General features: G+C 37.8%; 1 protein-coding gene across 1 annotated transcript in view; it reads right to left on the bottom strand.

Moving 5' to 3' along the window:
• LOC106483501 (ATP-dependent translocase ABCB1-like) overlaps positions 1–19,605 on the bottom strand; it is a 52,996-nt gene extending 33,391 nt beyond the window's left edge. The window contains exons 1-9 of the mRNA XM_067292196.1: positions 19,600–19,605; positions 18,253–18,350; positions 15,140–15,194; positions 12,040–12,187; positions 10,071–10,164; positions 6,659–6,850; positions 6,152–6,323; positions 4,636–4,760; positions 1,143–1,314 (exon numbers count right to left, since the gene is read on the bottom strand). Coding sequence (XP_067148297.1) covers positions 1,143–1,314; positions 4,636–4,760; positions 6,152–6,323; positions 6,659–6,850; positions 10,071–10,164; positions 12,040–12,187; positions 15,140–15,194; positions 18,253–18,350; positions 19,600–19,605 — 1,062 coding nt within the window. The remainder of the gene's footprint in view (positions 1–1,142; positions 1,315–4,635; positions 4,761–6,151; positions 6,324–6,658; positions 6,851–10,070; positions 10,165–12,039; positions 12,188–15,139; positions 15,195–18,252; positions 18,351–19,599) is intronic.
• Between the last annotated feature and the right edge of the window lie 1,916 nt (positions 19,606–21,521).

The raw sequence follows: 21,521 nt of genomic DNA, 5'->3' as shown, positions 1-21,521 counted from the left end.
TGAAGATAAAATTGTTCATCACACTGAAAGCAGACTCCGATTTCTAACATGATTTTATTCATCCTCAGGTTTGACTTATTTTCTTGTGTCTTTTCTGAATACATGCAACTGTGCTGTCTGTTTCAGATGTTGGGAATATAAGTTTATGTGCACCTTATCCTAACTAGATCTAAGCATTAAACCAAGCTTACATTCCAGTGTAAACTGGTAGGGGACCAGAGGAGGAAGAATACTCGATCTGTTCAGAGACAGTCAGTGGGGACTGATGCAAGGCTCAGCGACAAGTCCTCCTCTGCAATCAGGTGGTATTTGCCAGGTGATGCAGGAGCCTGACTGTGGGTGCTCCTGCTTTCCTTGCTCCAGCAGTAGCTTTCATTGGGGTATATCAGAGAGAAGCTATTTCCCAGTGGTTGCTGGCTTTCAGTGGGGTGTTGGTAGTGCAAACACACCTGCCAGGCTTTGCCTGCAGTAGACAAAATGGACTTACATACTTGGTCACAAGTGGGAGCAATTAAATGAGCTGCTCCTCAAAGCATCTTAGATGTTAATTAGAAAGGTAGCACATGAGTGTAACTGAGTGGATGGCTTCAAGAACTGCTGGTATGTCACAGATAGGTGCAAATTTGGCTTGTGCAGGCATGCTGTGATTGGGATCAAAAATTCAACCACATTTGCACTCCAGCCCTTCTAACAAAAGACATGGTGAGTGAATTGTGTCTAACATACTAGGTAATGTGTTACAAAGAGCATGCTACCTGATGTTTGGTCTTTCTCTCCTGAATGCAATGATCTGGCATGGATCAGAGTTCCTAGAAGTTATATCTCAGTCATTTTTCAAAGATCCAGTGTAACTGAATACAGAAATAATAACTTTTAATTATTATTGCTTCAAGCTGGCTTTTAACCAGTGATTTTAAGGTGAATGGTTTATATCTTGCTACCCAACTTATGGAAATATCCATGACAAGCAAAGCTATACTTTGGACATCCTGTTTTTGTTTTAGTTAGCAGGAGTGAAAAATGCAATTTGGAAAGCTGACTTCAACCTGACTCATAATTTATTTAAGTCATGTATTCCAGTAAGATTACACAGGATCAGTTCACTATTTTTTGTTAACATTGTTCAGCTGGTGAATACCTACTGTAAAGACTCTTCCAAGTGTATAGTCATCAGATAATATCAAATTGGTTCCATACCAGAAGGCCAATGCATATGATGCATATATCAAAAAGAAAGCAATACCCATAGAAATATTGGCTGAAATAGCTTTTTTTATTCCAATGCGTTTGGCATCTTCTAAATTTTTTTGATATCTGAAAGAAGAAGCAGACATACAGGAAATTACTCTTCTTTCTTTCATTGTGTATAGTCATAAATTCCCAGATAAATAAAATATTATAGGAAACAATAATCAAATCCTGAGATAATCTTGCTGAGAATAGGGGAAAATGTATTGACCATCCTTTATGTTACAACAAATTTTGCTGATCAGTTTTGTCTGGCATAAGTCCTAGATGAGTGAACACAGCTGTGGCAAACTGTTAAACAACTGTAAACTTGTGTTTTTCAGTGGAACCTCCCAACTGTCAGCGAATATTAATGCAGAATGCTATGAATAAAGGTAAGCAGTGCTCAGCCATCAGAAAGAACTGGCTGCAAGAGGCCTGTTCCTAAAGGGCAGATCCCACCTGAGTAGCTTATATTAGACATCTAGGGCTGAGGATAAACTCTCTGAAGTAAGAAAGGGGAAAAGCTGGGAGACACTTATAAAAACTCTAAAACCAGTTCTAATGTACAGCAGTGTCAAAACTGTAGAAGGATCAATAACAGGAGAAAGAAAATACTTATATTGGATCAGAAATAAAGGTAATGAGGATGGGGTAACTGTCGCATAAATGTTGCAGTATACTGTAAAGGAAGGAAAAATGGTGCTATGGATGAGACAAGATCAATTTATGTCAAAAGCTCTTTGGAGAAGGAATATAAAAAAAGCATATTAGCATGGTGCTAGGTATCTGATATTCTAGACTGGATCTGGACATGGAAATGAGAACAAGTCTGTCAGAAATGTCTGACCAAAGAATCAAATGCTAATAATAATTGCATGACCCGTGTGCTCTGGGAAAGGATAGCTGACAAGTTTCTTTCTGAAATACTGAAAAAACAAGAGATTTTTTTTAGACTGTGTTCAGTTAAACTAATTAAAGGTGAACACATGAAAAACTCCTGAGAGTAACTAAGGCTTTCTATTTCAAGAACACGGATTTTAGAAATTAGGCTTGAGATTAAAATCACACCAGGGATATTGTAGCCCTAAACCTAAGTAGTTTGGCCTCAGTTTTCAATAGAATAAAAATCTGTGCATGGTGGCAAAGGAAGGACAACTAATGTGAATTACAGTATTGAAATTACCATGTCTGACCTGAACGGAGAAACTGAAAGAAAGAAATGTGCTTTCAGGGTGATCAGGAACTCTTTCTTCCAGAGTACTGAATAAACCAGCAAATATAACTGTAGTCTAGTAGCAAGGACTTCTAGTTATTATTTTCAAATTGTGGATACAACCACAGGGCTGAAGTATTCTAAGAAAGAGAAACAGGTGATCTGAGAAATTACAAGCTTGTAGCCTGACAAAAACAGTACATAAAGTTTGTAAACAAATCCTGAAGAAAAGAATAAAAACAGAAATAAACGAAAAATGAAATAAAATGTATAATGTGTTATGAAATGGAAGGATTAACCCAATTACTTTTCTTTAATGCTGTCTTTTCTAGTGGGGGGGAAACAGTAAAACTAATCCATCTGGACTTCATTAAACCATCTAATGCCAACTGTTTCTAAAGCCATACAATAAATTATTAATGAAGTGGTAGTTGTAAAGTAACAAAAGAACAGTACGATAAGGAAGTGTTTGAAGGGAGATAGCAGTGTTTGACAGGGAACTATAATACCCAAGGGAGGTAACATGAGGAATTCCTCTGTCAATCTTGGGGTTTATCTTTTTCAGTGTTTTTAGTGACTTGTATATGAAAGGAAGAGTTAGGAAGATGAAATTTCCTGATGGTATGAAAATGAAAGGGTCTGTCAAGGAGGATCAGAATATCTTACAAAACTAGATACATGATGTTGGAGGATAAAAGTTAGAACTAGGAGAACAGTAATTACTTAAAATAAAAAATCACACATTTAAAAAATAAAGATGATAAATGAAGTGGAAAACCTATACTGTAACTTGGTTGGCTTAGGAAAACAAGACCTGAGAGAGGCTATGATCTATATAAATATTTCTATAAAACTTACAGGGAAGTAAAACTATCAGGGACCTACTAAAGCAAAAGTTTAGTGCTGTCACAGGAACAAATGAATATATAGGAAGTTGTATACACTTTGCTAGAAAAAGATGTCCAACCTTCAAATGCTCAAGTACTAGAATAGCCTCTCTACAGCAGTAGAGCCAAAAACATATTTGGTTTTAGGTGGAGCTTTTATGCTTATTAGGGGGGAATAGGTGATATTTTTGTTTACTGCAATAGCAGGACCTAGTCTCAGTAACCTCGCAGGTCCTTCCCATTTCTGGATCACAAGGAAAGATATACCTCTCATTTAGTGCACCTCAATATTTCTGAAGTTTCTGCCAAATATCATTGTTACTAGAAATCAGCCTTTTTTTTTTTTTAACCTGTTGGTATGTTATGTCTGAGGTTTCCAGGACATGGAGAGGCCTCCTCTCCTCTCTCTCAAAAATCCTATAAAAGTTCTATGTGAGGACACTGACCACCATCAACACATTATTCTTTTTGACTCCCCTTATTTTTTTTTAATTGATCTCCTGTCTGATTTAGCGGCCACCAGCCCAAGGGTAAGAGGGGTTTAGGAGATGCAGAATCCCAAGTACAAGACAGCAGTATTTGATAGAACTAATCTGTAATTTTAAAAATCTAACTTGCTGTCATATTGGCTGAATATTCACAGTCATTAAACATTTCATCAACATAGCCTCCAGTCTTGTGTTACATTGATGGAAACAAAGAGATATATATCAGGATGCATAGGAGAAAAAGGCTGGCAAACAGTGCTTTAGAGATGAATAGGAAAAAAACCTGATGAGATGTACTGAGGTATGAGGGTGATAAACAGCCTCAGAGATGCTGGGGTGAACAGAGAAGCAAGGCACAGCTACCTTAAGGACTTCCTTTAGCTGCCTAGGTCAGGGAGCACTGGCAGCTGGAGCATAAAGGGAGAACCAGGTCAAGCAATGACACGTGTTTTCTGTGGCTGACACAAGTGTTATTGAACTTTGAGTCTGAAAAACTCTTGCCAGTTTTTGTGGTCAGGATGGTTATCTTTAGATAAAAGATCAAACAGATGGCAAGAATGATGTTCCATAGTACAATAAAAATAAACACATGTGCCTGGCATCACTTTGTGATCTTGTTATACTTGTCTTTTCTTGCCACATGCTTGTCTTTTTTGCTTATGACTCTCACTAGGTATATGACTATATCTCTGCATGTTTTGTGATGCTTTTCGAAACTGATGATAAAATCTAATTCAATAGTAAAGACATTAAGAATTTCAAAATCTCTTTAATCACTATTTTAAAAACAGTCAATGAAGGCAAACATTATTCCAACCTTTCAATTTCTTTTCTCTGTCCTCCAAATGCCACCACAGTTCGAATTGCTGCCAGAACTTCCTCTGCAACAGCTCCTGCTTTTGCATATGCAGTTAGTTCTTTGTTGGTGAATGCAGAAATGATCTGTGTAGAAGCAAAATGATTTAACTCTCCTACGCAAACAGAAATAAACGTGCTCAAATGTTGTTCTGATGTCTGTGAATTCTTAATTTACTGTATAGCATTTCCTACCTACTTTATTATATTTATAAAGACTTACAACAGACTTCACATGTGACTTGTAAGGCAGCAATTTGATGAAGTACATCATGACAAGGCTTAGACTGCATAAAAAGTCTTAACTAGAAAAATGCATGTTATCTGCTGCCAAAAGATGAGCTTGAATTGAGACTGAGGTTCAGTTCTACTATACTTTCATCAGTATGGAAGGCTAGAGAGCTCTTGTGAAATGATTAAGGTCCCTTGCACTCAGAAAGATTTGCACCACTGGTATCTGGGTAGGACAGAGTAGCCATCAGGCTGCTCTGGTTTATGTCAGGACAATTAATTGCCAGAAAAGCACAGAGAAAAGGAACATTTCATGCTCTTGATATGCAGTAGTTTGCAGATTAAACTATAGCAGAGTCCTCATGTACTATGAAGTATTAAAGAATTCACATTTTATATATGGTTGGGATTTTCATCTTAGTTGAAAGGGCAAGGCTTCCCAGTGCCATTGAAATTCAATGGCCAATTAGTATATAACTATATATATGTGTGTGTGTGTGTGTGTGTGTGTGTGTGTGTGTGTGTGTGTGTCCCTTTGAAATTCCTACCCAAAAGCAATTATAGTTTTATGGATAAAGACTGGGTTTTTTTTGTTCTTTTGTTTTTCCTCAGAATAGTCTACATTCACTTTTTGTATGTTATTTTAATTCATCCAAAGCTGAGCAAATGACAGAGAAACAAGTTGGAGCACAGCTCGCGGTGCATTGGCTGCTCCGCAGTGGTGCCTGTCTGTGCCCATGTTCTAGCCGTGGGGGTGATGCCCTCATCGCCTCCAGGTTGGAGCTGACAGACAAGGGTTATCGCGGGGAACCTGATTTTCTGCAGCTTCATACCAGAACTTACTGGCAGTTACCCGCGATGACCTTAGCTGTGTATTTTTACTTCATTTATTTATTTATTTTATCGATAGTACTTAGCTATTTTGGTGCAGTTGTTGTGGAGATTCAGGAAGAAGGGAAAAGTATTGCTTTTTTACCTTTTCACCTAAGAATATATTATACTTAAACAAACTTCTTTATAGCAGTATAACTGTGTCCACTGCGGAAGCACTGCACATCAACTCTACCAGTGTCATCATGCACCTGTTCACAAGTTTCTGAATGTAGGCAAGGTCTAAGCAAAAAGTTTCTAACTAACTCCTCTAACTTCACTAAGAGCAATAGTGCATTTTTAAGTTTTTAAAGAAAAGGGATTATCTAAGATATATTTTAACAGATCATTGAAAAAAAATCACACTTTTTGCCTACCTTTGCCCAGAGAGCCGATGAGAATCCCAGAACAGGACTGATCGCCAGGATCACAAGTGTTAATTTCCACCCTTTCATAAAACCAACTATAAATCCAGTGAAAAAGGTAGCTATTGCCTGAAAGAACATTGCAATTTTTTCCCCTATTCCTTCATTAATCTTGGAGATGTCACTAAAAAAGCAAATGATATCCAAACAAATAAAAAGTGTGAAAAACACAGAAAGGCATTCTTTGGATACAGTATGCTTTGTCAGCATATTTCATCATATTTCTAACTCTTGCAAATCAACATGACTACAAGTTGCGGCCATACAGAGCGTGGAAGAGCATTCTCCAACATCTCTGTTTCTCAAGACTCAGTTTAAATGATACCATAGCTTACAGATGAGTTTAATAAGACAAAACAACATTGTTCTGAGGGACATATTACAACAATATTTAACAGTCATAATAATTATTATGACAGAATTATTAACTCAGTTAATAAACTGATATTTAATACTTACTCTACAAGTCTAGTGTTGAGCTCCCCCGCATCATTTACATCAAACCATCCAATCTCCTGTCTCATTACAGCATGAAAAAATTCTTTTCTGATTCTCTTTATTTGCCGGCCAGCAGCTAGTGTCCAAAATGAAACTTGAATGTAGGCAGCAAAAAGAACACTGGCTCCTATTCCAGAATAATAGTATGCATATCTGAAAGGAAACAAATAGGAAAAATGATTTAAATTTGAATTAATTCTACTCCAACAAAACTCCTAGCAGTAGGTTGCAATTCAGTTTTTCATATGGGCAGTTAAACCAACATGGAACACTCTTCAGACTATCTGCCATTTCACTTTCTTCAGTATAATGAATATTTTTTAAAAGTTCTTTCAGAAACAAATTTCAGTGTTATACTCTGTTCACTTATTAGGCAACTTCCACAAATTATCACAAAGTTTTTAATTTAAAAATGAATGGCATGGACATTTTGTCATTTAAAAATGAAGACATGGACAAAAAAAAATCTTAGAATCACTTATTTAATCTTAGAAATACTTTGAACACTGAATGACATTTGAGAACAGGATTTTAAAAAACGCTTAACTGATGTAAAAACAAGAGCAATATAGATTTGGGGAAATGCATGTTCATTTAATGAAGTAAGGAAAAAGACATTGAATTTTAAATGTTTGCATGCCATCATGATTTGTTTTGCTTAGACTTCTTTGAGAAATTTGAGTTTGCTTTTAAAATTTGTGTGCATTCCTAAGGAAAAATAAACAAATTAATGCCTATGTACTGTTGATGCAACTAAAACAAAATAAGGCTCCAAACATACAAGAAAAAGAAAAAAACAAAGCTATTCTATGTACTTCTGTTACAAATAACTGTCAAAGATATTTCATTTATAATTACAAGTCAACAAAATATATCATATTTAAACTGAAAAATACTAATAGTTTAATGGATAGTTTAAAATTAAATGAATAACTGAATGTAGACCTTAATCATTGTCAGCCTAGTAGAAAAGCTATGAAAAGCAGCAAAACTGGGAAAAAAAACAGGATTATTGTATTAATGTTAATACAATATTTGTTTCAACATTTCACTTATGCCAAACCACAACAGAATGAATTTAAGTCTGTGTCAAAATCCCTATTAATTATGATTATTTTAAAATATCATTAGTAAAAATTAATTGGAAAATGAAACTATATTAAGAATTATTTTTTCAATGACAATTGTTGAGAAAGTTATAGCTATGATTCTGTCAGCTTATTTGTATGACAAGTATACCCAATGTTTATGTTTAGATTCCAGTTCCAGAATTTAGTCATATAATTGTTGTATCAATAGTTCCTAATTCTCATACTAACCAGGAAGGGTTGTGCAGCAAGAGTAGCATTTACACTCTGCAGTTACATCCTCCCTTCAAGGACCTGGCCAGCGTGGCCTCTTTTTCAAAACGTGTACAGTTCTCTGAAGTTGAACAAAAAGGCTATTCTTTTTTACCTCTACAGAAAGTGTCATGAAGAAAGAGGACTAAAAAAAAATGAAGGGGAAACAGAAAGAAAACCTAAAAAGGGCAAAGGATGAAGAAAGAAGAGATTGGGTATAGGTAGACAGAGAGAGAGAGAGAGAGAGAGAAAGGAACAACTTGCCTCCCACCCTAAACCTGAAAATTGCTCAGACTATGATATCATGTGTTCCCACAACCTGTCTCTGAAAATAACTGGTGCTTAACACCTTAGAAGACTGCAAAAAAAAAAAAGAAGAAAAGAATTAGTATGTCAATAAGAAAGTCTAATATGAACACCCACTGTACTGCAGTCCCTGCTTCAATTTTATCCAGTCAGAAATAATAAAAATACACGAGCATACTAAATTCTTGGCCTAATTTATATTCTTAGTGAAAGGTTCTACAGTTTTTTTGAACATTGTATAATAAGTGTTTTTTAACAAGTTTTAAATTTGTTGTCACTTAATTTCATTGGCTGTTCTTTGTCCTTAAGGAGACAAGGGTACATAAGAGTATTTGATTTACCTCCCCAGTGGCAGTCATTATTATTACTTGAGTGACTTTAGGGGGACATTCCTCTGTGTTTGTAGTAGCAGTTGTTAAAGACTAAATGAAAACTGAAAACCTGGAAATTGAATGGAAACTCCATCGCGTATGACTTCACAATCCTCTCATTTTGTTTTATTTATGGAAGAAATACAAAGTTACTTTATCTTTTAGGAACGTCTTTAAAATTTGTATTTATTATCATTACAAAAAATGAACTGCCAATTATTTTTAATGTGTGATCCTGTGCACTAAGAACATGGACTTAATAAATGGCTTGCCTAGGAAGTTATCATGAGCTTTTGAGGTTGAAGGTTTTGCATGGGGGAGGAGAAAAGGGAGCAGAAACTTCATTTTACTTTCTTTCATAAAACTTGATCCAAACCTCATGAGCCAATGGAGTTATGTGAAAACGGTATCCATAGTTTTCATACATTACTAGGATCTTCTAGGTACCACTCCTCACAATGTTTATAAACTAATAGAAAAAATGTGATTTGGGGATTGTAAGTAATTAGTTGACTTTGTTGACCAATTTGACGTCATTCCATTATGGAAAAAATGAAGTAATTTGAGGGCTCTGCATCTGATCAATTCCAACATTTTGGGAAATTCTTTAGTCATCAATCAAAACCTTCTTGGTTTTGATGAAAATTAGAAAACCAAAGGGCCAGAAGTGGGGAGTCTCCATAGAAGCCCTTGCAGAGCTGGCACAGAGCTCTTTCAGCTGTAATAAAGCTCGCTGCTCCCAAGATCCCAAGATGGTGGGTTGCAGCCATTCACACATTTCACTGTGGCTTATCCTCTTACAGTGTTTACCCACTGAGAGAGGAAGGAAAACAGTAGAGAAAAGGAAAAGAAGTGAACGGGAAAGCTGTGGCAGGAAGAGGAGAGGAGAACCCAGCTTGCCAGCTGAGGAACTGAAGGGAGTGTATGGCACTGTGGAAGGGGAGGATGAGGAGCAAAAGGCACTCAGGCAAGAAGGAAGAGCAAGAACAGGAGCACACACTGACAGAAAGGCATTGAACTGGCATGGAAGGAGAACGAGCTATTCTAACATGTAAGAAAAGGAGGAATAAGGCTCCCTTTGAGCTTCTGGCATAAAGGTTGTATGTTTGCAGGAGCCATCTGCACACATGACATGGAGGGAATTTGGATAAGAGTGGGAAAATACAAGATCCTCCTGACTCATACAATGACTTTAGCCCAAAGACATAACAAAAACTGAATTCCTTCAGTTGCATGAAACATAATGAGATTAATCTTGGGCTAAATATTAAAATAATCTTTAGGAGATAATGGCTTGAGATCCCTACTACAAGAAGAGAAGCAAAACCATGAAGAGAATGAAGACTTGCCTATTACCTGGTCATTTCTTCCTCCAGCTTCCCCATCAGACTGTAATAAACATTTTTTATAGAAAAATTCACTGATATATTGTTTGATAAAGAAAAATTCACTGAAGGAAAAAATAGAGAAAAACATGTTAATTATATTTATTAAAGCACAGGTTAATAACTTCATTCTGTAAACTCCTACTCCAGCAATGCTGAATGAAGCTTAAGAGGCATCAGTTACCTAGCACCTGACTGTGTGTAAGTGAGTTGGAGGTATGAACCACATTGCAAAAGCATTTTCTGAAGCCAGAAGTGAAACCTTCTGTCTATAATACAATAAACAGCAAAGAAAATAGTTAAACTGAGCTACTGTACAGTCACCAGTCTGAATTCCAAATTTCAAATACGATCTTTTCTCTTGAATGTGTACTGATTTTATGAATATTTATAAAAAGCAATACCCTGCAGCCATAAAGCTCACCTTATTTAATAGTGTTTCTAAGTACTTTATGAATGTAAGTTCATAAGTAAGCAAGGTTCAGAAACTTAGTGAACATGCTATTAGGCACTTCCTTCTGATTGTCCAGGGGACATGTGTTTATTTAACTAATTCTTCTTACCTAAGGCTAAAGATGTAATTGTCTAAGGGTTTGTCTACATGTGAAGGAGCAATTCTGGAGTTTCTGAATATGTTTGGCACTTTAATTTCAGAATAAATGTGCCTGGTTCTGATTTAGCTCTGCAACAAGAAGGTGACCATAAGGGCTTTTCAGATTTAGATTCTGAACATTATATTTAGACTTGATCTTAATCTAGACTAATTTTCAAGTGCAAATAGTTTTTGCAGGAATCAAATGAGAAGACATGGGTGGCAACACTTAACAGTTCAACTACTTTTGAGATCCTCTGAGGAATATTGTTATACCTCTGTGCACCAGCAAGTGATTCTTGTCCAAATATTCAGAGGGAGTGCTTAACTCCCCCTGAAATCAATGCTTGACAAGTAAGTTAAGCTATTAAAAAAACAGTGTCATGGTTTTTAATGAATAGCGTTTGGCTGAATCATGCAACTATGAGAACATAGTGTTCAACTCTTTACCCCCTGTACTTTACCTACTTCTCTGTCAAAGGAAAAAGTGTTGGAGAAATTGTGAGGAACAGCATGGAGGTCCTCAGAGAAGTTTAGGAAATTCCACATTCAAGTAAAATAAGTAAGGCTCCCACTAGTTTAGAAGAAAAGGTGAGAGATCAGGTTTCTTTCAGGATCAGATTTTCACATTTAAGTCACATAAGTGAAATAAATGTACATTCATTATAAGAACTTTCCCTATTTTATGGATAGAAGACTTATGTTTAAAGAAGATCTCTTGTTCAAATGACAAAAGTGGGCATGTATTAGGAGCTTTTTGGGGGGTGAGGTAAATGGACCTGTAATCATAATCTTTGGGACACTTTTAATATCCTCTTAAAAATACACAGCAGTTTTTGTATATTAAAATATATAATAAGTATTGTGCTGGTTTGTATATTTATTGCACTTTTTCTATAGCTGAGGCTTTAATATATATACTAGTTTATGTATTCATTTTTCTTTAGGAATTTCTTCTGATTTCAAGGCACAGAGATGCACATTTTGCCTCTTCTCTGTTTCTTTTACCATTTCTCATTCATCCATTTATTCTATTTTTTAACCCCATTTGTAATAGTTTACAATGTTTCCTTCAAAACTGTAGTAGCAGTGAACTAGTGGCGTGTGTGTAGTAGCACAAAAGACTGGTTGGAGGAAATATGGAATTGGTCAAAATTAAAGCCTGGTTGATTCTTACTAGTGGACCAGTGATGCATCTGGCCCACAAGACAGGAGCAAACAGGTTCCCTGGGAATCAATAGCCTCAGGTAAGCTGCTATTCTGCCCTTTATTTTTCCAAACAGATCATTGTTCGTTGTGCAAAAGCCATATTTCAACAACACCAGCTATGAACTACAACAGTTCTTACCTGGATAAGTAATGTTTTCTGAAGTAATAAAGCTATCTGTCATGTCACCAAAGATTATCATCATGAGGGGGAGGCCTGTTCCATGGAGTATGGCCATGGTAGTGCCTAGCACCATGAGGAATTTATCCAGCCAGTCAGAGTATCGAAACTGAAAGTGGAAAGACAACTGTGCTGAAAACTTTACTAATCACAGTAAATGCATTGAGTGATAACACAGTGCTAATGATGCAGAAGCAAGCTGTAAAAAGTAAACCAGTAAAACAGTAAAATAATAAAATTTTAATATATATAATAAAATGGTAAAATCGTAACATAACATCTTAATAAATGTTTTAATAATATGACTGCAATAAAATATTAATAATAATAAAATATTTAAAAGTGTACGTTCAACAAATTTTGCCTTCTGTTTAACTACCTTCATTGGAATTTCAATTGATGAATATAACTGAAAGTAACAAAATAAATTTTTTTTATATACACACATATATTTATGTATGTATATATAAAAAATTTTATTTTGTTACTTTGTGTGCATATGTGAATGTGTGCATATACACCATTACAGTATCTTAAATATGTACACACTTGGAGCTAGTGGGTCTTTGCCACTTTAAACAACTTCAAGGCCAATATATTTAAAGCTGTACAAAAACAGTATGTACTTTACTGTATTACTTTACTATTACTTTTCACACAACTTAAATATGATTGTGTACTAAGAAGAGTAAGAATTTCACTATACATTATCCTGTGCAGACATATGTAACTAGAAAATAATTATTCTGGATTTTAGTCAAACCTTTCTGAAGTTGGTCTCTTAAATTTGATTACTAGCCCTACACAGAGGCAGGAAGCCTAGGCTACTTTTGCCCACGGTAACCTCTAAATGGACTCTCAGTTCATGGTAACTGTGAGTTACCTTTTTCTGCTTGTGTTGAGGGGTAAATCACCTCTCACGCTGTGAAAAAATAGTACCTAGGAAGGGCTAGCTCAGAGCAGCTAACATGTAGGAGCTCGCTTCTGTCCCCATACGCCAAATCAGGAAGAAGAGAGTGAGACAAAGGGGCAAAAATGTCTTTCTTGTTGCATAATAAAGAGTATGAGTCCTTCAGTAAAAGCAGAGCTGTCTAAAGGAGGGGATGGTTTCAGCATCCTGGAGTGCTTGCTAGGCACCCGGCGTCTCCGTGCAGCCCCTGGGGTTTGCCTGAGATGCACCAGTTTGTGTGCGACATCTCTGGCCCTGCTGTCAGAAAATAGGTGTGAGTGCTCAGGAGCAGTCAGTGCACGTGATTCCTAGCTGGCTCCCAAACCAAGAAGAGGATCAATGGTTTTTCCTCCCCCAACCGGTAGCGGTGTCCCAAAAGCCAAGGGTGTGAAATAATCCCTGAAATCCCTTTCCCTTAAGGAAGCTGTGCTCTTTGGTGTACAGGTAGGGGCCGTGAGCTGCACCTTTAGCTAGGTGCTCTTTGAAGGGAACTGGTTTTGCTCTGGCTGTTAGCCGAATGGAGCCCTGGTTTTTCTGGTTAGTCCAAGCAGTTTGGTGCTTGTCCTCTGTGCGGGGAGGCAGGAATTACCTATGTGTGATTTTTCTCCCATGAATTTATACTACGAGCTTCCTGCAGCTTTTCAGAAAATGGGGAGGAAGACGGGAGCTATGCTGAATGCAGCGATAACACTGGAAATATGGGGGGGAGCTGAGAGTTTGGTGCTCACTGTCATTTCTTTCTTGTGCAACAGTGGTTTTCTCTTGCTTCATCTGCCAGAAACAGTTTTGTTTTAAATGCTGGAATTATGCTCCAGGAAGTAGAGAGTCCTTGGTTTTCTATAGGTATTTGGGGCACTAGGGAGATTATTTCACTTATAAAAGAAAAACTTCTTTCCTAAAGCAGCCTCAGATTCTCAGTTAGATGCAGATTTGACTTAAACTTGAATAAATCCTAAGTCTACTACTAGTTAAGTTAATGATGACATTGAATTAACCTAAATCTTACTGCAGTTGTTGATGAGACTGAAAAAATACAGGAGCTGCCCTCTCCTTCCTTTTCCAAGCTAATTCAAATAGCTCATGTAGTTTTTCATCTGAAGTCCTCAAGAGGGCAGGTAATATTATTATAACTAAAGCTGTAATAGGAGAAATTCTGATGGAATATCAGGAAAAGTTCTTCCTATGATCATGGTCAGAGCCTAGAGAGGCTATGGAATTGCAACTGCTGGAGATTTTCCAAATTTGCCAGGACAAGGTCCTGAGCAACCTACTCTAACTTAGAGGTTTAGCCTGGCTTTGAGCAGGGCATTGGGCCAGACGACCTCCTGAGGTTCCTTCCAACCTGGATTTCTCTAGGATTGTTCTAACAATGCAAAATACATAAATATTGTGGCCTGCATATAAAGGAAGAGATCACAGAACTTAAAACTGTGTGCTTCTAAGTCACCTCGTTAAAATGAATACAACTATATTGTAAACTCTGCTGTGAATCTCTCTTGTTGCTTGCTGGATATAAATGTGGATTTGGGTGGGGAATGGCTGAGAAGAGATGAGAGTAGTTAGCAATTAGCATAATACAAATAAGTTAGAATCAACTGCAAAAGAAATGGAAATGGAAACTAAGATTTCCATGTGTCTGAAAATACCTTTTTAAGAATATTCCATTAAGCAGCTATGCCAGATGCTTTTGAAAGTATAGCTATTCTATTTTGGGAGATGAAAGAAATTTCTGTCATATGCTACCCTTATGCAGGGCATTTTCCTTTTCTTTCTGGCCATGTCTCCAACTGATCACATTTCAGATCCATGTAGCACCTCCCTCTCCACCCACCTGCTAATAGAGCTATGTCAGCATCTGTTGGATGTATCTGCGACAGTAAAAATCCCGAGCACTGACAGGATTTAAGCTAGTTTACTCCATCTCCTGTGTCTGCTTTTTTTCCTTTCTCCTCCATTTTCCCTTCCCATTGTAGATCTCTGAGTAGTCTATACCACAAACAGCAAAGTGTCTCCAGTATAGCTCTGCAGTATGAGTAGAGATATGCATATAAAAATATTTAAAACATTATGGTATAATGTGATTGCTAAATATACAAATAGCATGGAACTTACCACTGTTAACGGACTGACCATATTCAGTTTCTCAGGTTTCTTCTTGTCCCCACCGCTAAAAAATTATGATTGTACTTTTGAGTAGGAAGAGCACTTAAAGCATCAAAGTAGGTCTAATGCATTATTAATACAACTACATTCTCTTAATTGTGTTCAGATGTAAGGAGGAGATACATGAAAATAAAATAAGAACTTTCAATGTACTCTCAGTGAATTTCTCTGAACACTGTCAAAAATATGTTCAAGAAATCCTCAGGTTTGGTATTGTACAAATACAGGGAGTCTCCTGGAAGAAAACCCTACAGTTTAGATCTAGATTATAAGCTACTTATGTGAGAGCCATGTTTAAAATCACAGTTGCCATTAAAAAGTATTAAGAGTGGCTGTAGCTAAATCTACAGTGGGATTTAGATAATGTAGCAAAAGTTCTCTTGCAAACTACTAGTTTCCTCCTATCTACAAAACACTCCAGATTTTTTCTTTAAGAAGAGCGTGGGGAGTTCTTTGATCATTAAAAGCTGTCTGTCTAGCCTTTCTAGACGAGGCTAGGACCTAATAGTACCTATTGGCAATATTTTCAAATAGCTTTTGAAAACTAGGTGGATGGGCTAATATAATTGAAATGTTATCTCTCATGGTCTGTCAAAGATCTCTCATTTTTGGACTAAGTACTTTGATTTCACATCATTAGACTGCAGTCCTGCAAACCAGTCTCTCTAATCATAAGAATCAATCTACAGAATTGAACTTAGAAGAAAGTAATCCTTTGAAACATGAAATGGACTACAAAGAGGGAAAAATGAAACCAAGTTGGAAAAGGTGGAGGTGGTGGCAGAAAGAACACAATGCTTTGTCATGCTCAGAAGACTTGTTGCAGTAAAAACAAAAAATGAACAGGTAGAATTTCAGTAAAATCACTTTGAATTTGCAGGGAAGTGTCTTTGTTTTTCAGGGATTAATTATTTTTTTCACACCATGCAAAGAATCTAAAAGTCTTCATATTGGTCAGGCACTCCATAAGCACCAAGTGTATCAGGCAGCATGGGGACCACATTGTACCATGCAGAAGCAAAGCTACACAGACAGCTCTCAGGGTAGGTCTAGATAACGTAGTTAGTTTTGGCAGATAGATCTAAGCAAACACTAAACATGTGACATTGCTTCCAGGAGCTAAGCTCCCTCACTCAGAGCTAAGTCAGTGCTGTGTAAGGATACATGAGTTATACTGTGTGAAGATACCCTCTGAGTTATTAACATGGTTTCCGGGGCTGGAAGAAGATCTGTGACAACCAGTGTTAAAATGATGTAAGAGTTTTGCTTGCAGTTGAAAAAGCTGAAGGTTTCCGCTTGAAAAAGGTTAGTTGAAGCACTAATCTTTAGCTAAGTCTATTACAGAAACCTTAAGGGGTTTTTTTGTTTTTATTTTGGTAGTAAACCTATATTCATTGCATTGCCATTATAAATGATACCAACTTTAGATCCAAAAGTGATAGTGATTGGTTTTTGCTTAGGCACAGATAAAATAAACTGTTATGCTCATAGTTGCTAATTTGGGATTAAACTGTATTGCTCTAATTTGGGCACTCCAGCAACAACTGGGAGGCAACATGCTCTGTCAAATGGGCAGGGTAATCTTCAATAAAAATATGCATCTTGTTCAAGTAGTGCATCAGATTTTCACTGGATACTGCTATAATATTATAGAATCTTGCATTCATTTGCTGCCTTCTGAAATATGCCAAGCTGTTGTTAAAGGCTACTTTATTTGCAGAAGGAAATAGGGCTTTTAGCTGTGATTTTTGTTCTTTTTCTAAACAATGTTAAGGGGAAAACATGAGATATTTTATTTTTACCTGACATCTTCAAAGCCTTTTGGTACAGTATAACTAGCAGTGATAGCAGTAAGCTTTTTTCTGATATGCTGGAGACTGCAAGGTGGTGAAAACTAAAATGATAGATTACCAAACGTCCGTCCATGAACAGCACAAAGTCAGGACAATTTGTTAGTTTTAAAACTTTTTGTCTAAATCAGATTTAAATAGCTCCTCTTTAGCATGAAAAAGGAGGAAGATGAGCTCTCATAAGTGTCTCTGACCTACAAATAATCAAATAGGAGGCATGAGAAGACTGTTAACTGAATAAACAGTGAGTTCCCTTTCCAAACAGCCTGCACTCTCCAAACAAAATTAAGGCCATCCAGCACATTTTAAAGATGTAGGTAAAATGTCAAACTCTTTCCACTGTGTTGCAATAGGGCTTTTCTTAGGAGACGGGAAAGTCCAATGTCCAGTTAAATACTAGTCTTTCTCCTGCTGTCATTGGCACAAGTTATTTTAAAGGATGTGAAACACCGTGTCAATCAACAATTTCATAAACTCTTATTAATCCTAATTGAGACGAGTCACTGTTTCCACTTTTACCACATGCACAGGTCAGTTTCTGGTGCCTGTAAGTCCCACTCAGCCAGCACTAAACCCTCACCCCTAAAGTTTGTGGGGATTATGTGTCTTTTACTGCGTAACATGCAAAACAGAGAATTACAATATCATGCAGTTCTTTAAGTCATGGAATACATGTTCCACCACAAGCTGTTTTTTTTTTTTTTGAAATGGATAAATGGGGTACAGAGAAGAGTGTGCAGGACATTTGACTCAAATTGGCCCTTCCTTATGGTTAAAAGTTACAATACTTCCAGAGAACGTTTAGAAGCATGTGACTTAGCTGTCCATTATCTACTCTAACTTCAGTTCTTCCAGTATTTCAGATTAGCCTAGGTACAAAGCAGGACAGATAAAGCTGCCACTATCTTCTTGCAAAAGGATGAATAAATCAGCCAAATTTTCAATAACCCCAGCTGACAATCTCAATCAATCATGGCAGCAAGGTACAAACAAAACTTCCTGCTGCACAGACTTTCCCTGACCTGATGGATCCAGTAGGATTTATCTGTTAACGATTAATTTATATTTGAAGGAGAATAATAGATATCAAAGACTTTTCCCCAAAAGGAAAATTGTTTGATTATTGATATATTTTTTAGAGATAAAATTTAAGCCCACCTATTTAAAGGTAAAACATTAGTAGAATATTTTGAAATCAGCTGAAATACTTACCATTTGCCTTCAGATCCATAATCCTGATATGATACAACAATATTGTCATCTTTTCTATTTATGTAAGGCTTTGTTTCATCTTCAGAACCCATTTTAATCTGTTTGAGAAACAAAGTACATCAGGAAACAACTACAAGTAATATTTAATTGAAAATACACAAAGTCAGCAAACTGAAGACCTGTATCTTGATGTGGTGTTGGAAACCAAAGTTATGGCCTATCTTCAGTTTCTAAGCAGGACTCGCAGTGGAAATCAGTTTTGCTTACAGGATTTGACTCTGCCTCTGCATAATCCTTGGGAGTATCTAATTTCAAAGCATGTAAATTTCCTCGGTTTACCGTAATTAATACGAAATAAAAAGGAAAATGCATTTTAAAGTAGAATGAAGTTTCACTGGCAATTTTTGTTTTTTAGCTTTCCCCATCAAACATTGATAAAATCTCTCAGATGAAATAAATGTACTGACTTACCACGAGGGCTGATCTTAATCCGTTTTCACCTGTTTTGGAAGGTTATTCAGCAATCAATAGGCCTAGTTTGAATAGGGCTGTGCAGTGAGGTTGGACTTCGCTCATTCTACGTAAAACTCTAATGAGGAAAAGCTTTCAATAACTGGTGCATGCCAGCCTTTTGCAGTGCCCCTGGAGCCGGCTAGGTCTGTGAGGGAATATGTGCACACTCTGCCTCCAAAAAGGGAATGTTCAGCAATGAATGGTTTTGAGCAGCCTGTTTGATCATTGTCACTCTTGAAGGCATGTCAGAAAGCCACCTCTTAACTCCTCCCAAAGTCTCTTTCTGTTAATGTTTTAATCATTCCTTGCAAGGTTCAGGAATAATCAGGATGACTGTGAAATAGCACCATTTCTGGAGCAGACCACCACACTGGGCAGTGAACCCACTATAAGCTCTTCAATGGAAGGCATTCTTGTTATCATTGTTCAGCCATCCATGATCAAATCAAATGGGAGACAATGCACTCCCTTCTGGGTATCTTGTGCCCAGAAGACGGACTTCATTTGCAGAAAATCATATGCTTTCCGCGGTGAAAATTGTTAGTAAAGACTATCTAGCTCTAATACTATGAGAGGCGACAATTAATACATTTAAGTCTTATAATAGGATTTAAACTAGGTTGTACTTTATCTCTTGAGTTAGCTCATCTCAGAGTTTTAGGGATAGTCTCATTTATATCTGGAGAGTCAGTGCTGCCTTTTGAGAGTTTGATAGCATTGATTGAGAAGGGAGGGAAAGCGTAAAAAAATCATTAAACCAAAAAATTCGAACAGTCAAAATGATGCTTGGCAATGTGAGAGTTATTAGCAACTCAGAAAAACTTGGTGTTTTACCTTCATGCTGAGTTCTCAGGGTCTCATCCTCACAGAACTGAGGTGGCAGCAGGAGGAGGCAGCAGAGGGGAAGGGAAGAGCTGCTTGCTGCAGCCTCCTCTCTCATCAAGAGAGGCTGGAGAGGAGAGAGAAGCAACCATGGCAGTCCCCAAGCATCTATGCAGATGCAGTACGCTGTTCAGCTTTCTATGGCTGCATGTAAAAAACTACTTGCAATTCCTAACACAAAAGTTTGCCAGTTCCTATCTTGCACAGGGTAAAGACATGGTGTGCCGTCAAAACAATATTGTTAGAAGTGATAGCATGTGGTAAATATGGCAAAGCACCCTTCTCTTTCCTTGGGGGGACACAATTCATGACTGATTTCCTGTCTCAGGCTGCCAGCCCAAACTGGGGATGAAAGCAGTCCCAAACCCTGGCTGCAGCATTCCTGTGACTCGTGAAGCCTCTGAACCCAAAAGGACTCATCAGAGCTGTGCAGGATTTCCACAGGGGGAAGCATGCAGCTGCAGGGAGTCTCAGGAGCGGTGCTGAGCTGCTACTGCTGCTCCCAGAGCTGACTGCGGGAGGGTATTTGGGAAGCTTCATGCCTCTCGAGATGTGGAGGACAATGGGTAGGGCATTGTTAACATCCACAGTGTTACTGTATATGAAGGCATTGCCATCAGAGTATACACCATATATTCATGGAGAGGAAAGGGGCCACATGGCGGATCCCTGGTACAGAAGTCTAACATTAGCATGGCATGTCATATGCCTGCCTCATGTGGCCTGAGCTAGGCATTCATACTCTGCAAGGGCTGGGTGGATAAATTTCATATTATTGCTACATAGAAGATTTCTCCCACAGCTCAGAGCCCTGGAGGGGACAGTGTTTAAAAGTACAGCAACCCTTATGCTCAGTCTGGTGATACACATCACCTCTCCACAATGCTGAGCCCAATACTGTAATTCCACCAGAAGCATCACGCGCCCTCCTGCACACGCTCTACAGGCATGTAGAGATGTATCTCAGCAGCACTCTTACCTGGGCTGGAATGAGGTGCGCATGGGGATTGCCAAAGTCAGCTGTGGCAGGGAGCAGCCTAAAGGAGTATCCCTTGATGTGTCATTGCAGGGGTCTTCTGCAACATCCATGGGCAGGGCCCTGGAGCAGCACTGAAGGGTGCATTCTCCTCTCCAAATTCTCCAACATAGGACCCAGGGCGCAGATGTCTAAACATGCTGCTGGCTCACTGGTGCACTCCCGCACAAAGATCTCTTCAAGCTATCTGTAGTAGGTGCGCGATTGCTGTGCCTCCTCCAAAGTGCCATTGCTGCCCTGGGTCTTCAAGAACACCCTCTTCGTTAGCTTGAATCTTTTGTGATGTGACTCACCAGTCATCTGCAAGCAAGTGGCATGTGCAGCCTCCAGCTGCTGACAGTGGTTTATCCCACCACTGGAGGAACTCATGGCCCTTTCATGGCATGGATTCACAAGAAAAGGCATTTCCTTATGGTCCCAGATTGTTCCTGTCTAGATTTCCAGAGAAGTGGAAGGGAAACAGTCAACATGGTAGAAGCAGGTAGATGAAGTAGAAAATGAAAAAAAAAATCTCCAAATAATAAATAAATAGAGCAGATAATAATAAAAGAAATAATAAAGCAGTCAGTGGGTATGTGTGGGGTGGCAATAGAAGATGGGCAGGGAAAGAAAAGAAAGGCTTTCAAACCAGGGTAGGTATGGATGGATAAAGAAAGAGTAGCAGGGTATCAGGTGAGGATTGGCTGTCCACGGCAAACAGGACAAGCTGGGTCTGCAGGAGCACCCAGAGGAAGCTTCATTAGTGCTCCACTTCTCAGAAATGCCAACTCTGGTATTGCTTCTGAGGCAATTATTTACCTCATAAACTGATAAAAATTTCTTCTACAGCAGGGAGCTG

The sequence above is a fragment of the Apteryx mantelli genome, chromosome 2 (assembly GCF_036417845.1).
Source record: "Apteryx mantelli isolate bAptMan1 chromosome 2, bAptMan1.hap1, whole genome shotgun sequence".
Classification (NCBI taxonomy): domain Eukaryota; kingdom Metazoa; phylum Chordata; class Aves; order Apterygiformes; family Apterygidae; genus Apteryx; species Apteryx mantelli.
The sequence above is the reverse complement of the archived record's forward strand: the minus strand, read 5'-3'. Positions and strand labels throughout refer to the sequence as shown.